Source organism: Lissotriton helveticus, chromosome 12 (assembly GCF_964261635.1).
Source record: "Lissotriton helveticus chromosome 12, aLisHel1.1, whole genome shotgun sequence".
Classification (NCBI taxonomy): domain Eukaryota; kingdom Metazoa; phylum Chordata; class Amphibia; order Caudata; family Salamandridae; genus Lissotriton; species Lissotriton helveticus.
The window spans coordinates 873,160,717-873,179,359 of record NC_136073.1 but is presented as its reverse complement, the minus strand read 5'-3'; the positions used below and the strand labels follow the sequence as shown (position 1 = coordinate 873,179,359).

At 47.3% G+C, this 18,643-nt stretch overlaps 1 protein-coding gene across 1 annotated transcript in view; it reads right to left on the bottom strand.

The window, feature by feature from the left end:
• Positions 1–9,540: 9,540 nt before the first annotated feature.
• The window catches only part of MED26 (mediator complex subunit 26), a 94,311-nt gene continuing 85,208 nt past the window's right edge, over positions 9,541–18,643 (bottom strand). The window contains exon 3 of the mRNA XM_078671327.1: positions 9,541–12,397. Within this exon, the coding sequence (XP_078527453.1) occupies positions 10,706–12,397 (1,692 nt within the window). The 3' untranslated portion in view covers positions 9,541–10,705. The remainder of the gene's footprint in view (positions 12,398–18,643) is intronic.

The following is an 18,643-nucleotide window of genomic DNA, read 5'->3' as shown; positions in this document are numbered from 1 at the left end:
CTCCAGCACACAGAACTGCTGACATTGCATGTTCTCATGGACTGCAAACAGAACTGACCAAGGCTCTACCCACTGCTGAAAGACCTTGGACCGCCTCCAGATTGACACTTTTCGGCTCGTTTGTCTGCTCTGGTGCTCAGAGAACCCATCACATGTTGAACCACCAGGGATATGCTCTGCTGTTCCAGCCATGCCCATAGACTCATGGTTTTTTGACAAAGGGCCCACCCTCCACTTGTTGCAGTACCAAATTGCAGCAGTCTTGCCTGAACACTTGCACTAGCCTTTCCTGGTTGGAGGGTAGAAAGATTTTCAATGGCAACTGGATCACTCAGAACTCCAGCAGGTTCATGTGGAGTCAGGAAACCAGATGGTCGGCCAGTCCCAGGGGTGTTGCATTGGTCACTACTGTCAGATCTGGTTTGGGAAGGAAACGGGATCAGCTGCCACCACTGCAGGCCCTCTGCAGTTCCCTCGAGATCTGGATCATATCGGATAAATTCCCCTGATGCTGCTCTCACTGGAACTTGAGACCCCACTGCAGAGTCACCATATGCCAACAAGCATGTTTCACAAGCAGGAGGCCATGAGGCCCAGCAGCCTCGGTCACTCACCAAAATCCAGGATACAGGCTGAAACATAGCTTTAATTGCCTGAATATCCAGGACTAGCAGTTTGGGAGGATAGGCAGGAAACTCCCGTGTCCAGAACAGCTCAGATGAAAGAGAGTCTGATAAGGAGCCGGGTGTGACTTAGGCAAGTTGACGGTGCACTCCAGAGAATGCTGGAGGTACCTGGGCAAGCCTGCCTTTCAGCAGCCAGTTGTTGGGATAGCTGAATACTGGCACCCCTGATCACCGCAGATGAGCTGCAACCATCGCCATCACCTTGATGAACACCCATGGGGCACTGGTGAGGCCAAAAGGAAGCACAGGTTGAGAATAGGACAATGTTCTCAGTCCTGCCTGGGCACTAGAAAGTAGCAGGAATAGCAACCTCAACCTACTTCTGGCATCAGCACTTTAAGTATGGCTCCTTTGGCCAAAATCATCGCTTATTGTCAGAGAAGAGATAATTGGTTCTCCGTCAACTTGTGTTAACTAGGTGACATGAAGGAAGGGGGTGGTGTTTAAGGGGAGGAGGACCATTTCCAGACAATCTGCAAAACCTACCTGTTTGATGTTATGGACTGCCAGCAGGGCATGTGATGGCAAATCCTGAAGCCCACTGGGTGCTTCGGATGGGAAATGGGCTGATTAGGAGGATTTCGAAACTGCGGAGGGTGGCTGGGATGGGTTTGGGTGGACTAACAGGTCTGCTGGCAACCTGACCCACAGGGATAAGATTCATGGCCATTCAAAGGCTTGAAAGCTTAAAGACATGGTTGTACACCCTTCCTGTGGCACCGAAAGGAGCAAAAGGTGGATTGAGGGTGAGAGCGGGCATAGAAAGGCCCAACAACCAGAGCGTACCCCTGCTGTCCTTAAAGCGCTCCAGCGCCCAATCGGCCTTAGCCCCAAAGAGACAGGAGCCATCGAAGGGCATGTCAATGAGCGAGGACTCGACATAACCAGAAAAGCCAGTTGTCCTGAACCAGGTGTTGCGTTCGCAGGGCCACTTTCGATAAAACCACTCTGCCTAATGAGTCGGTGGTATTCAGTCCACAGAAGATGGTGAACTTAACTGCATTCCTCCCATTAGCAATAGACTGGGAGAGCACAGACCTTCCCTGGAAGCACATGTGCAACTGTATCCTACAGGGTCTGGGACTAATAGCCACACACCACAGTGCCAGACTGGGAGAAGAAAATATCTTCTTTGAAAGATATCCCAGCCTCTTGGAATCCCTTTGTAGGGGGTGCGGATCAGGATTTACATGGGAGGGTTTGGCTTAGACCACCAAACTCTCTGGGGTAGTGTGTTGGGTGAAGAACTTTGGCTCCCCTGGAGAAAGACGGTGGCATGCAAGCGTTCGGTTCACAGGAGCCCGTGTTGGGCTTGGACCAAGTCCCAAGCAGGAAGTCCATAAGTGTCATTTAAAGGAAGAAGAGGTTCTGATGGGGCCCACTTCCGTCAAGGAGTTAGTCTTGACTGCCACAGAGAGCAAGCTAAGTACCAGGATTTCACATAGCCATGGTAGCGGCGAGAAAGAATGCCAGTATCTGGAGCAGAGTCTCGTCCACTGGTTTCACCCAGATACTCAAACCAGTTAATTTCCTATTCATAAGGCTGGTATTCTTCATGGTCCAGCGACCACTCCCATTCCTCCCAAAGTCCTAGCCCATAAGAATAGGGCTTAGGCTCCTGCTTGGAAGGCATGTCTCCAGTGAGTGCCAGAGCTGGCATTGGACGCTGCCCTTCAGCTTTGTGTCAAGTCCGGGATGAGGATGGCACAGCAAGGTGCGCCATCCACGGGAATCGACTTTGAAAAAAGTTGGTGGCATGACAAGGTGCAGATCCCGATCCATTTGTGGACCCCTGGGGCCCAACTGGCACTGGACCAGCCAACATGGGTCCAGTACGGTCCCCAGCTGAACTCAAATATGAGGTGCATAGCCTCAAAATTATTTTATTAGGACCGGGGTCGCTCTGGCTCCTGGGAAGTCTGGGAGGAGCAGAGCCGACCCAGGGCAGGCCTAAAGAAGTATATCAGCTGATTGACAAGGTGAAGTTGACGCATGCTTCAACTTTTTTCCTCTCGTTGGACTTCAAATGACCCGAATCGCTCAACGCCAGAGTGTGGCGACAACCTCAGGCTTCACAACCGTTCCCAGGACACCTTCCTCTTGACCAGGAACTCTATCGTTACATGTCGAGCTGCGATAAGCTTGAGGGATCACTCCCTCAAGGCCTTTGGGTGCATGGCGCTGCAGGCCTTTGCGTCATGGTCCCGGTCGAGGCACCGGAGGCATAAAAGGCGGGGGTCAGTCACTGGTCGATGATAGGCGCCGCAGGGCTTCAAACGGGCCTTCTTCGATGACATTCTGCCACACCAGGAGGTAAACCTTAAAAAAACAATAAAAAAAAAAAAAAAAAAAAAAAAGACTGACAAAATGTATCAAAAAAAACCTAGTTAAAAAATGAGGGGTAGCGCTTCCTAGCTCTGCACTGGCTGGCATGGACCTGGGTGGTTTGTGGTGCTTTTACAGCCACCACAAACGTCAATTCCAGTGCAGACAATGCCATGGAGCCGGAGGACGCCACCTACCGGCACACTGGTGTACTGCTTATTAAAAATGTCCAGATCCAGTTAGATGCCTGGTGATAACCAAGGTAGGGGATCTGTGTCTAGAAGTCTATCAGATGCACACATTCATTCAGACTGGAACCTTCACTACAATTCCTGGGATAAGACCAACTCTTAAATGACAATGACTGCATGCAAATAGAAAAAAGCAAAAATATTTTCTCCTAGCAAGTTGTAAACAGGAGGCAGAGATCCTATGACTAGGCCACAAAGCGAGCAAGTAGAGCATTTGATCAGCAGTACTCCATACTGCATAACGTTTACTTGCTATCGTCCTCTCCTTGGTAGCTGCCACCCCCTTGGCAAGTCTGCACATCCAGGCAGAATCAGTGGTACATCATTTTGTAGGAAGGAGAAGACTCAAAGGAAATCTGGGACCAGAATGAACCCATGACCTGGGAAAGTCCCCGAGCAGTCAGAAGACTGCTAGAGTCCACACATACCACTGGACAGTGAAGATCTAGCGTCTACGGTCCCATGGGTGTGGTGAAAGTGTTAGGGAAATGGTTTAATCCGGCAGGTGGCAAACCATTAACTTTCAGTACTCTCCTTTTCCAGCTGTCGCCAAGGAGTCCCAAGCTAACGAGGCAGAGTCCATCCTTCCTTCAAAGACTGATAGGAATCCAACTATGGCAATTCCCATTAGTTATCACTCAGTGAGTCATAACCGCAAAATAGGAAGTATAATGTAAGAAAATAGTCAATACATCCTGCAGATGCCTTGCCTGAAAGGCACATCTATACAGGCCTCCAATAGAACAAGGGGATAGTCCCGCAGACATGAAGCTTCAGCTCCCTATTAGGTCCAGATGTAACGATCCAACCACCAAGTACTGATTTCATTGGACCATTGCTTTGACTGAAAAATCACAGCCAGGATAAAGGCAAAAGACAATCGCATTCCCAGAGACTGAGCAGGCATTAAATAAATCAACAAGTGAATAATCAATTCCTTAACACCGAAAAGCTCTGCCTACATGCATGGCATGGCGCCAGCCAATAGGTTCTAAAAGCATCTTTGATTCTGACAAACTCCTTAAGTTTTAAAGTTCTGACATTTTGTAACATCCTGGCCACTGCCAAACGTTAGACACCCATGAAAAAACACAGGCTGCAAGACTAGGAGTCTATTCTGACTATTTCCAAAGAGTACACTCTCCCCATTACTGATCTGGCGGGGATGAAGGGGGTTGACCAACTCTCCATGTACTTACTGAACTGCCGCTCATTCAAAAAACATTGTCTGAATATCAATGATCTTTTAATCGATTACCATCCTGACTTCTTATTTCTGACTGAAACATGGCTTGATGTGGCCTCCGCCCCTGATCTCCGGGAGGCCCTTCCACCATCATATGGTCTCATCAGAATTGATAGAGGTCTCCAAAAAGGTGGGGGCATAGCGATCGTGTATAAAATCGACCTTGATTGCTCCTTACAGCAAGTATCGATAAGCTCTTGCGAGGCGGGCCTTTTCTCCATCAAAGTTTCCTCGGAGTGTACTATTATGGGCTACCTTATTTACCGCCCTCCAGGGGGGTCTTCACAATTTGTGGAGAGTCTCCTTGAAACGGTGATACAGCCTGCCCTCGGGTATAATAGATTCCTCCTAGTAGGGGATCTTAATTTACACTTTGAGGATCTTGGCTGCACTGAGGCACAATCTGCTATCAGCTCCTTAAAAGCTTTGCTGTTTAGGTTATTGGACGAAAGGCCTACCCATCAAGCGGGGCATTTGCTTGATCCCATTTTCGCGAACTGGGAGGATATTAAAGTATCTACCCCCAGTTAAGATAATATGGTCAGACCATTATCTCGTCCCGTTTAGTGTGCAGGGCCTATACAGAGGGGACAAACCTAAACATTTACCTCTTCCCATACGTAGGAATTGGAGAAAATGTAAATCAGGAGATATTTGGTGCTGCCCTTAATCAGGAAATACCTCCTGAATCAAACCCTCAGGAAAGCCTGGAAAGAGTTTGAGGATTGGATAACTAGGGCCCTAGACAAGGTTGCACCCTGGACCCAAAAAGCTCCGGCACATGGGTCCAGATTGGCCCCATGGTATAATGAGGGAGTTGTGTGCTGCTAAGGCCAGATGTAAGGCTCTTGAGCGCCAATGGCGGAAAAACTACACCTTGGCTGATAAAGAATCTTACAGGAACGGCCTTAGGGCATACCATAAATTGATCAGAAAGGCGAAAAGGGATCATATTAAAGAGCGGATCGAGAACTCTGATAATTCATCCAGAGAGCTCTCTCATATATAAGGAGCTTACTTCCCTCTCGGCAACTATGCCTGAAGACCCTCCCTCCGCAGAGATATGCGAAAACATAGCGGATTATTTTGTATGCAAGGTGGAAAAGATCTATGAATCCTTTCAGCAGAATATACCAGCAGATATCCCAGTTATGGCCGTCTGTGAAGGACCCAGGGTGAGCTGCGCCCTTGAGGAATTCAGGGTTCCTCCGCAGGAGGAATTGTTGAAGACTATCTCAGACATCCAATCTGGATCTCCAATATATGTGGCCCCTACCAAGATTCTTAGAAATCATCTTCAGCTCCTGTGTGACCACATTGGTAATCTGGCCACTTTATCATTTCGAGAAAGCCGGGTGCGTGAGGAATGGAAGCTGGCCCAGGTTGTTCCAATTAAAAAGAAAACCTGTCTGAGCATGACTCAGTTAGATAACCTTCGTCCCATATCCCTTCTGCCTTTTTGTGCTAAAGTAGTTGAGAAATTGGTGAATAACTAACTGGTCAGCTTTGTGGAGGATAATTTTCTTCTCCATCCCTCCCAAGCTGGCTTTAGAGCGAAGTATTCTACGGAAACTGCTCTCCTCTTTTCCACCGAATTGCTCCGCCGTAAAGCTGATGATGGTCACACTGCAGCGTTGATCTTATTGGACCTGAGTGCGGCTTTTGACACCGTGTCGCACTTGGGTCTTCTCGCACGCCTCAGTGAGATGGGAGTAGTGGGCCAAGCCCACGACTGGATGAGCTCCTTTCTGGCGGACAGGAAATTTCAAGTTCACTGCCCCCCATATAAATCCAGACCAAGATCTTAGACAGGGGGGTTCCGCAGGGCTCTATATTGAGCCCTACGCTGTTCAATTTATATATGGAGCCCCTGGCAAGATTAGTGGAGTCCTATGGGGTGGATATTGTCTCATATGTAGATGATACAGTAATCACCAGTTGGGTATCTCACAACCCAGTTGGGGCTGCAGAGAACTTCTCCTCCTGTCTTGTAGCACTCACTAGCTGGATGAAGGGTAATTGTTTGCGCCTGAATGGCAATGAGACGGAACTCCTTATCATCAGCCCGTCTCCTTCCGTCTGGACCTAAGCCTGGTGGCCGGCAGACTTGGGGGCTGTGCTCTCTCCATCTGCCACGGTGAAAAATTTGGGGGTTACTCTAGACTCTAATCTCTTACTCCCAACTTGTGAGGAATGTAGTCAGGAAATGTTATGGCACACTTAAGGTGATTCGTAAGATCTTGGATCTTCTTCCATTTAAAGCTAGGAAATCCCTAGTGCATGCCCTTGTCACCCCACATCTCAACTATGGGAATTCTCTGCTTTGTGGTCTCAGCAGAAAGGACCCGAGCAAACTGCAATGCGTCCAGAATACGGCGGCCAGGCTAGTTCTAAAAATGACTAGGAGGTCATCGGGTAAGCGGGCACTTCATATCTTGCACTGGCTTCCCATGCAAGAACGCATTCGGTTTAAAATCCTGTGTATCACCCACCGCATTGCTTATGGCCGTGGCCCCATCTACCTACAGAAGATGATGACCATATACCGTCCTAAACGGTTGCCGAGATCTATGGGGAGCATGCAGATGGTGGTCCCCCGCATCCGTCGTGTTCGGATGGGAGGGAGATCCTTTAGGTTTCTTGCCAGCAAATACTGGAACTAACTTCCACTTGAATTTCAGATGGAACCCTCAGAATCGCGTTTCAGGCTGAAACTGAAAACTTATTTATTCCCCAAGGTCTAGTCACCTTTTACCTGTGTCCCCTCCCCCTGGGCTGCGGGACTTTTGTTCTGGAGTTGTGTCTGTTTGCATCCACAGCGCGGGGACGCACTGTCTTTCTGTGTAACCAGGCGCTTAATAAATGTTTATTATTATTAGTAAATATATCCACCAAAAAAAAAAACTGGACTGTTTAAGACAAAAACGTTTGTGTACTGAGCGAAAATCTTACAAAAATCATGCAATCTAAAAAAGCATTGGCAGCATACAGTGTTCAGGGGAACCACCTGACGTGCAAAAAGCAACAAAAAAATTACCAGCGACTTAGGTGATGATAGCAGTTCATGGAGATTGCAGGGTCATCTTAAGTTCTACAAGGGTAGTGCAGTTTTCTCTATACTGGACATGGCTACCTAGTTTCACATTTTCTTTAAGAAAAGACATTAACAAAGAGTGGAAGCTGCTACCTACAAATTCAGTGTAATAAGTCATCAGATAAAAGTTTTTGGAGACTGCACACAGACCAAGCCATTTAGGTTTGAGTATCTGAAGATCCTTGGATTACATAGGACCACAAACGAGCACATTCTGTCAGGAAACAAAGCCCAACTATGAGAGCTACATCTCTATAAGGTATGACTGAACACTCCAAAACAAATTGTACTTCTTGCTGGCTTGTCAAACATTCACTGAAAACCATTGAATGTTTATTAAGCACCATGAAGTACACATTGTTTACTTTTCTTTTCAGTATATGGTCTACAAGTTGTTTCTGGATCTGCTGTGTAAAGATAATCAGTCTTGCTGCAGAGCACACAAGTTGGAAAATATTGCAGTTTGTTTATTTAGGAAAGAAAAAACACTGCACTAGTGTAGGTACTGTCAAATCAAATAGCCTGCGTATGTTCCTTCTAAAAAGCGCCATGAGTAAGAAGGCAGGTATAGCAGAAGACGATCTAAAGTAAAATGGAGAAACCTTAACACTCGTTCTAGTTAACTAATGAGCTCAGAATTTAGATACAAATTAATAAGGTAGTCCGAATCTTGCTAAATTTATTACGTTGAGATCATATAACATTTTGACTGTGTGCTGCTGCCTGTAGCTGAAATGATCAAATGTGTCTCAATATGTATCATTTAGAAAACAGCAGTATGCAAACAACAATGACAATATTCACTTTACTATGTCCAATCAGAGTCCTTCAACACTACGGTCCATTCATATCGGAGAAAATCAAAAAATCTAGATTCAGAACAGCTTTTTTTTATTGCTTGTGGCGAGGCTGTGTAACACCTTGAAAGTTTAGATTGGCCTGGTGACATCCTTCTACTCAGAAAGACACTGAAACCACGTTATGTATATTTTCATCACAACCAGAGCTATCTGCTATCAATATTTCCATCAACAAGATGCTCTTCCAATAACCAAATATAAAAAAGAACTGTCACCTACGTGAAACCATGACATTATGGTTAATCTCATGTCTGCACCAGCCTAAGTAGTGGAGACTGGTTACCACAAAATGGCGGAAGGGAATAAAAATGTACACACAAGATAATGAATATGCAGTGCAGCAAAGCCTTGCAGCCAGATCTTAGTGCAATATGGCACACTGTTTAGAGAACAAGACATACATTCTATGCCATAGGGCAGATGAAACCTGGGTAAAGATGTGCTCTATGTACAATACTGTTATTGATACCTGCAAATCTGCCTTAAAGTTCTCATTCCATCAGACTATTTGCTAAAATGCCCATGCAGGAGGTATACTGGGATTGTCCACCAGTGCTGACCTATTCTCAGTTTAGTTAAGACAACATGTTACTGGAACAATTCACATTCCCAGTCTTAAATAGAAAAAAATGTGTCATAATAGTCAGTATGTTAAGGTCTAGTCTGGCAGTTTCAAGATTCCCTCCACGTCTGACACATAGTGGGGGACATTTTGTCACCGTCTACAACAAATTCAGAGGTGGCTATAGAGACAAAAGGAACTCATGTACCCAGATAAACAAGAGAAACTATTTTAAGCTTTGAATCGGTGATTGAAAGTGGCAACATCTCCGGATATATCTATTGCACATGAAAATGGTCACACAGAGAGAGGCTGTATGGGGGACCCATCTATGGCACCTTCTTTTATCACCTACCTCAGATTTTTCTTCACTGCAATCAATCAGGAAAAAAGCCATTCTACAACTCGTCAATCTAAAATTATTCAGAAAATTGCCAGCAAAACATTTCAAGCACATCTGTTAACCTTGATATGTTCATAAAAAGGCAGTAGTGTCAGATCATAAACCCACACAGGTTTGTGCAAATTTTTTTTATTTTTTCCACATTTATATCACAATGCGTCCACTTAAAGGACCAAATAGCAAAGTTGCTCCCTTCTGCGTCCCGGGAACACAGAAGTCTGTGTACTGTACATTCACTAAGGCTCTGTTTTTTTGCAAATCGCGTTTTCTTCTTTATGATGGTTCTCCATAAGGCAAACAATATCTAAAGGAATGGTAACAAGTGTATCTCCAGCATACAAACCCCTGGCCTTTATTCCACCTTCTGGTAGTACAGCGACAAAACTGGTTAGCACCCATAGTTATTCTGTGTGTTTAGGACTCTCAATGAAACGCATTTATAGAAATTTGCAAACGGGGAGGAGAAAAACTATTTGGCTGGTGGAGGGAGGTAAAACGTGTACTTAAACATTCACTGAAACTTTTTTTTTGCAGAATATCCCTCAAACTGGACAATGACTGAAACCAGACTCAATAAATGGATGCCTATGGAATGTGAAGCTTCAACTTGTAACCAGCCTGCAGTTCAACACTGCTGCTTAAACTAAAAAATAAAAATAAAAAAAAATCTGTTGCACCACGTCATATATATAATTTGTTTGAAAGAAAGCAATCATGTTAAACAGGGGATGCGTGTTGCAAAATAAAACAGGATTTGCACATCTTTTAGTCTAGGACATTTTCACTGCCAAAGAAGAAAAAGGAAAAGAAAACGGGAGAGGGAGTACATTTCAAATAAATAGATGCGTACTTTATTACGAAAACTTGTTTTTCCTCTTTTCCCACAAAAAGCTCCATGTACCTGCCCATAAAACTCTTCTCCAGGCCTTTGGGAAGGGGTCAGATCTACGTTTCCCTCATTGGGGGCACAGAAGAAGGGAGACTAACACTTTTTTTAATAGCTGGTTTGCTATGTAGTTGGGGGACCCCTGAACAGAACGACCTTAGAGCCTTCTTTTGCAATTTTCATTTTGTTAGTAAACTGGTAGCAGCAATTTACAAAAGAAGGGGGATCTTTGCTGGAGGAACAGGCACGGACAATGATCCTCTATGACCCTCTGGTTTGCCAGGCCCGTCTCGCCGCGAGGCTGTTCTCCCTATTTAGTGGCATGTTATCTGCCGGTTATTTGAGCTAGCCCATTTGCAGATTGGAAAGCACATTTCTTAGCAATCCTGTACTCAGTCTAGGCAGACATAAGGTAGGATACTTAGTCTACCATCATCCCCATGAGGATCTAAAGATATGCACTGCGTCCAATCGTACCAGTTACCCTGTGTGTCATGAAAACCATTCACCCCCGGCCAGTGCTGTTCGTGTATTCGGGTGATGTCAGCGTTCGTGACCTCCCTAGTAAGCCCTGGCAGGTCTGTGGGAAAGCTGTTGGGTACCAACACATGAGTCTTTCGGGCTTCTCGTTTAGTGCTTTCTTCCTCCTTTAGACATTCTGACATAAAATAATGTGCCCCAGGGATCTGAGCATTAGAGATGCCAAGTACGTTCTGCTGTGTATTTATATAGGATCGGATAATTTCGTTTTTGGACAACTCTTTCCAGTTTGTGTGTTCAAAGGGACTCTGCAGGTTGGTTTTGGGGTCCGGCGTGTCCACTTCTGTCCTGTGCTGTTCAACAAGTGCTGGGCTTCCCGCCTGCAGAAAATCTTTCTGGGTTAAGGGTTTAATCTGTCCAGTTAAGGGATCGAATGTGAGCTTCCGTTCTTTTAACTTCACAGACCCCCTTCCAGAACCTTCTAGAACCTGTCCTTCCAAACTCACCAAGTGGTGGTCTTTGGCGCGGGATTTGTGTTTCTTTTTACTGTCCGAACCAGAGGCTGGGTCATCACTATCCATTTTAGAAGAGTCTGGGGAAAGCCCAACACGTGCCATCAGCAATTCCCCCGCACTGGGGCCACAGGTGGTTTTGGAGCCGTGAGGCGTGTGTGGTTGAGGTGTTCCAATTCCGTGCCAGTGAGAACCTTCAGGCGTCCCTTGTTCTTGACGAAGTGGAGAAGCATTCAGCTGCATAGGCACACTCTCCAGTCTTTTTGATTGCATTGGCGGGGTGAAGGGTTGTGTCACACAAAGGGGTGATGCCACCTGTGCTCCTTCTGTGCAATGGGTCCTTTGAGAGGGACTAGGCATGGAGCCCTTTGGTGCATAGGTTGTATGCTGGCGACCAAGCGCTTCTTGTCTAGCAGTCCGAGGACTAAATGAGGAGCCACGTGGACTCTTCGGTTGGTGCGACACGGTCCCTTCTGACTTTTCATGCTGCTGCAGCACAGCAGTCTTTAACAAGGAAGTGCTTGAAGGTTTCACAAGTCCTGGAGAACTGGTATGTGGCCTCACAGCGTTCACTGGAATCTTACTGTGTTTATCATTCTCATTGTGTTCTGCACGGCCTCTGTCACCTCCTGCAAGTAGGGTCCCATCAGGAGGAGTGGGAAAAGGAGATTCTGGACTGCTGCCAATGCCATTAGTTGGTGGAGAGGAATTCTGCACAGACTCGTGGCTAGTTTTAGAAACTTTGGAAGGAGGGGCTTGGAGTCCATCTTTGTGGTCACCCTTTCTTTTGCGGGTGCCCACTTTATCACTCTTCGGAGAGTTAAGTCTCTGTATATCGTTCCGGCTTTTCAGTTCCTGAACGGGTTTTGCTCCCACAGGAGTGGTTACAAGCAGTGGCTCCTGTTTACACATGGGAGCACCACCATTTGCCGATCCTGGTGGGATTGGTATCCTGTTTGGGACTGGGTCGCCTTGAGTCACAGGTTCAATAAGTTTTTGCCAATTCCGTAGCAATTTCTTGGCACGCTTGGCAAGATCCTCATTTTTCGTCTTCTTCCTGACATCATTGATTAGCTTACCCAATCTTGTTTCCTACAACAAAAAACAAAACCATTTAAGATCTATATAATTAATATTTACACAGTTTTATCTGCACAACATACAGCTTAAAATCTGTAACACTTTCTCTGGGGGCCCAGTATCCCTACTAGCAGAGTAAAACAGCTGATTGGAAGTTAGAATGTAACTAACTGAAAAACTTCAAACCCTATACATTCTACAAAAAAAGGGCCAGTCCCTTTATCTTCAAATTTCATTTTAATGTATGTGCCAGTTCTGCTGTTCAGTGGCACTAAAAGGCCATACAACTTAATTTAGTAAGTAGTACCGTGCTAGGTCTAATGGTGCAGAGTTTGTTCCCACCAGTAAAGGGAGTAACCTGAAATTTAGGGGCACACTTGCCCTGCAGAATTATTTGTGCAGAGTATGAAGTTCAAATTAGGGAAAGGGTGAAAAAATGAACAAAATTTCACAGTGATCGCAGGATAGACCTTACACAACTAGTTTGTTTTGGTCTAAAACCACAGGCCAGTCAATTCAATTTATAACTTTATTCGGTTATTAAAACAAAACAACCATAAAAGTACAGATAAAATCACAAATAGGAATACCACATATAAAATTCATCATAAATACAATCAATTCATCACTATTCAGGATATAATAGATTTCCGGAATCTAAAAACATATTTAAAACAAGCATTTACAATGCAATGGTCTCGGCAGCATTAAAGGTAGAGCTATTGGCATTGCTCTTTATTTATTTTTTTTAATCTTAAATAAATGACATTGTATTCTGAGAGTTACTCCTGGGGGTAACAATGCATGGTGTGAGTTACTCCCTGTGGGATAAAAATGGAGGTTTACTGAATCTCTGTGTTCGCAACAGTGACCGCTGTCAGTCAGATACTCCCTGGGAATAATAATGGAGCAAATAACAATACATGTTGTAGGGTAAAAAAAACATGCTGTCAAACACCACCTCGGTCTAACAGTTTATGCCGTCATGCTGTAAAAGTGCACACACTCAGAAATTCCGTGTCTGATACCAACAGTACATGCTGTCATGTACAACCTGGGACTAACAATGCAGGCGTCAGATAGGCTTGGGATAAAACTGCAAGTTAGATCGGGGAGGGGGGGGGGGGGGGGGGTGGAGTGGGGGGAGCGGTAACAGTGCATCCTGTTGAATATTCCCGTGACCAACAAGGCATACTGCATGTACTGCCTGGGACTAATAATGTAGGCTAGGCATTAAAGCCCGTATGCTATTACTACCGGGTGTGGTGCAGGGCTAACGTGGCATGCTTGCACATATGCCCTATTCCCTATGGGCAACAATCCATTCTGTGGGGTACTGCCCGAGGTAATAATGCATGGTGTCATTTGCTCCCTGGGGCTACCAATCATTGTTTACATACACTATATGTGCGCAACTGTGCGCGCCGTCAGTTATTCACGGGAATACTAGTGGAGGCTACCAATTACAAGGGGAGGACAGTGCACGTTGCCAGGTAACCCCGTATGCTGTCAGACTCCGTGTGAGTGATGGCACAGGCTATGGCGTACTCCAGTGGTTATACATACCCAGGTGGCTGCTGCTGCTCCGATGCCTGGGCAGGAGGGGGCCTCTTGTGCACTTTTGACTACCTCATGTATTTTGGTTGCTCACGATTGTCACTATTACCTTTACTACCTCATGTAATTTTGGTTGCTCACAGTTTTTACTACCTCATGTATTTTGGTTGCTCACAATTGTCACTATTACCTTATGTAAGTAACGTTTGTTTTTGCAATCTGTTCTTTTGTAATGTTTCTCATTATGTTTCATTTCTGTTCCTAATGTGAAGCGCTCTGACGCCTTCGGGTAAAGTCCGCGCTATATAAAAATGCATAAATAAATATATAAATAAATAAATAAAGAGAGAAGGAGGAGGAGGTGCAGGGGAGGGGTGTCCTGGAAAAGGACGCCCAAATCAGGGGAGGGGGATGAGTTGTGGAGGAGGGAAGTGCGGGCCGGGAGAAGGAGGAGGAGCGGAGACCTCCGGGGTCTGAGAGAGGGATCGGGGAGTGTGCGAGCCGAGGGAGGCAGAGGTCAGGGGCAGAGAGCAGAGGGCTGCAGCCGCAGAGAGGAGCCCGGAGCGCGGCAGAGAACTTAAGACAACAGGGGGTCGGGGCGGCCCCAAGGACTCCCAGATCAAGCAGCAACGAGGAGTTCGGGGCTGCCCAGCGAAGCCGGAGGTAGCAGGCACGGGACACACTCTCCGCCAGGGGTCGCTCTGGAGAGCTACAGAGGACGGGGACCCGCAGAGGGGAGCAGAGCAAGACCCGGAGGAGGGACCGGGAGAGGGCGCCAGGCGACCGGGCATGGATGGGTGCGAGCCACGTCTGGAAATAGGGTAAACTGCACCGCAAGGGCCATGCGCGCCACATTTTAAAGGCATCACGGTGTGGATGTGTGTACATGTGTCTCTGTATGTGTGCGTGTATGTGCGCTCCTGTGTGTGTGTCTCTGTCTGCGTGTCTGCATGTCTGTCTGCGCTCGTGTGTGTGTGGCCGCATGCGTGCAGGGGGAGGTGTGCCTGGGTATGTTTGTGCTTCCCAGGAGACAGCCTGGCCGAGCGCGGCGCGTGCCAGTCGGCGCGTGCCACTTTCAAATCGCCTCAAAGGCGAAGCACGCGCCCAGGATTGTCTCCTGGGAAGCACACATGCCGACAAAAGAGCTTCGGCGGAGACGCGCTTCCGCGCGTTCAGCCGAGCCCTAAAAAAAGGCCAGTCAATAAAAGCATCACCAAGAAAAAACAACAACTGGGCTTCTAGTGAAACGACCCATCCGTCTTCTCGAAGCTCCGACCCAGACCTCTGGCTGTGCATCAACTGCCCCAATAGAGCTCAGACATTTTTTCCACATGAAAGGGCAAGTGGGTGTTGTCAATGAGGGAGAACAACATAAGAAATGCGTTACTTACCTGTAACTGCAGTTATCCAGTATTAGTGTCTTTCATAGATTCACATGCCTGAATCATTCCCCATCGTACTTACCTGTAACTGCAGTTATCCAGTATTAGTGTCTTTCATAGATTCACATGCCTGAATCATTCCCCGTCGTCGAGACGGGAGCCTCCGGTATATAAAAAGTAATGTCCTAGAGACATACATAGAAAAGAATAGGCCCAAAGGTCTCACCTTAGTAGCCTATCCACGTCCTTTTGCAGGAAGGACCAAACAGAGCTGGCCCCAAGGGTCCCACCTTGGTGGCCTATCTGGGTCCTTTTGTAAAAAGGACCAAATAAAGTAAAACAGCGAATCAGCTACTACCTCCTTCTAGAACCTTCCTGCCAGGAGCCCAAGTCTCTCAGATTTTCGTACGCACCAAGCTAGTTCGGCGTAAACTCATTAGAGAGAAAGGTGAGCCCAGCCAGGGGAGGCGGGAGGGTGCATGAATCTATGAAAGACACTAATACTGGATAACTGCAGTTACAGGTAAGTAACGCATTTCTTATCCAGTATTTGGGTGTCTTTCATAGATTCACATGCCTGAATCAGAGTAGCGAGCAATACATTATGCACATTCTGTATGAAGATCAGGTATGAACATGTAGATAAACATATCACATGACTATAAAGCACAAAATGCAATGGCATATAAATACAGTAAGAGAATGTGCATACCCGTAAAGGATGGAGGGATGTAGTAGGGCTCACCTCACTGGAATAGATGGCGAAGCACTGCTCGGCCCACTGCTGCATTCTTCATCAGCTCAGTATCCAGGCAGTAGTGCCTGGTGAAGGTGTGCGGGGACTTCCATGTCGCCGCTCTGCAGATGTCCAATATCGGCACTCCAGCGAACAGCGCCGCAGACGTGGACATGGCTCTAGTCGAATGAGCTTTGACTCGTGAGTCTAAAGGCCGTCCGGCCTTGTCGTGACAAAAGGTGATCGCAGAAGAGATCCATCTTGAGATGCTCTGCTTTGTCAGGGGCATGCCCAGCCTTGGTCTACTAAAGGCAATAAAGAGCTGGGATGACTTTCGAAAGTGTTGTGTCTTATCGATGTAGAATTTAAGACATCTCTTTAGATCTAGAGAATGTAGAGTTCTTTCAGCTGCCGTGGTAGGATTCGGAAAGAACGATCTAAGCACCACTGGTTCATTAAGATGGAAGTCCGAGGGGACTTTTGGAATGAAGCGAGGGTTAGTCCTCAGAATGACTCTGTCCTCTCTGAATTGAAGAAAAGGATCCTGGATGGATAGAGCCTGCAATTCACTGACCCTTCTGGCAGAGGTTAGTGCCAGGAGGAGGGCCGTTTTCCAAGAGAGGAACTTGATCTCTGCCTTATGGATGGGTTCGAAGGGATGCTTCATTAGTTGATGAAGAACCACATTGAGGTGCCACGATGGAGGAATAGGCAGTGGTCGTGGAAAGGACCTGAATAGACCTTTTAGGAATTGTTTGATGAGCCTGTCCGCCCACAAAGATGGGCCTGCAGCCGTCCTTGTGAACCTTGAAATCGCCGCTAGATGCACTTTGATGGATGTATGCGCAAGGCCTAATTGCGCAAGGTGTAACAGGTATGGTAGCAGCTGCTGTGGAGTGGCATGGAAGGGGTGCAAGCCTTGATCCACACACCAGGAACAGAATCGCTTCCATTTTAGTGAGTAGGTTTTGTTAGTGCTGACCGCTCTAGCTTTCGCAAGGACATCTCTGCAATCCTGCAGGATGTTCAGATGGCTGAACTCGCGGTATTCAGGAGCCAGGCTGATAACTTCAGAGAGCTCAGGTTCGGGTGGAGAACCTGCCCTTGAGACATCGTGATCAGGGCCGGAAACTGCTGCAGGCGAAGAGGGGGCCGGGCAGAGAGGCGATGAAGCTCCGTGAACCAGTGCTGCCTCGGCCAGGACGGAGCAATGAGGATCAGAGTGCATGGTTCCGATTTCATCTTCCTGAGAACCCTGGGTATCAGTGGGAATGGCGGAAAGGCGTACGCAAAGACGTTGCGCCATGCGATGGAAAATGCATTCCCGAGGGTTCCTGAGTGGTGATGCCTGCTTGCGAAGCTTGGGCATTTGGCGTTCTCTCTGGTGGCAAAGAGGTCTATGTTCGGGGTGCCCCACTCCTGGAAGATACGGTCCAGCACCTCCATGTCCAGTTCCCATTCGTGGGAAGGAGACTTCTCCCTGCTCAGTGCGTCCGCCAAGACGTTGTCCTTGCCCGGGACGTACTCCGCTTTCAACGCTATTCCATGTTCCAGAAGCCAGTTCCAGATTCTTTGCGATTCTCGAGATAACGAGATGGAACGCGTCCCCCCCTGTTTGTTCAGGTAGTGCATCGTCGTGGTGTTGTCCGTCCTGACGAGCACTGGGGAGTGACGAATGCGTGGAAGAAACGCCTGTAGAGCTAGGAAAACCGCCCGTAACTCCAACAGATTGATATGGAGCTTGGTTTCCTGTGTCGTCCATTTGCCGTTGAACTGGAGGTCCTGGAGGACTGCTCCCCAGCCTTCCAGGGACGCATCCGTAGTTATTACGTGTGGCTCTGCTGGGAGCAGGAACGGCAGACCCTTTGACAGATGGTGGAGAGATGTCCACCATTGCAAATGGTTGATAATGGGTCGAGTGACTCGTATGCGGTCCTCGAAAGAACCCGTGGCTTGAGTCCATTGCTTTGTCAGTGCCTCCTGAAGTGGACGCATTTTCAGGCGGCAGTGTGGAATGAGCAGTATGCATGAAGACATCATGCCAAAGGAGGGACTTGAACGTGCGGACCGGAAGAGTCTTCCGCGAAGCCACTGCCTTGGCCAAGGAGATGAGTTTGATTTTTCTCTCCTGAGAGGGGAAAGCCTTCACACGGTCCGTGTCCAGAGTCGCTCCAAGGAACGTGATGACCTTGGTGGGTTCCAGAGTTGACTTTGCGGTGCTGAGGGTCAGTCCCGGGCGGTGGAAAATATTCAGACAGGCGCTGGAGGATGAGGCTGCGGCGGCCGCCGTCGGTGCCTTCACCAGCCAGTCGTCCAGGTGTGGAAACACCTGGTGGCCTTGTTGACGAAGAAATGCTGCCACTGGTGAGAGGCATTTGGTAAAGATCCTCGATACCGATTTGAGGCCAAATGGAAGGACCCGAAATTGGTAGTGCTGTCCTGCCACCGCAAACCTGAGGAACTTCCTGTGCCCTTTGAGAATAGGTATATGGTAGTAGGCGTCCTGGAGGTCTAAGGACGTCATGTAGTCCCCTTTCTCCAGAAGACCAAGGATTTCTTGCAGAGTCACCATACGAAACGATT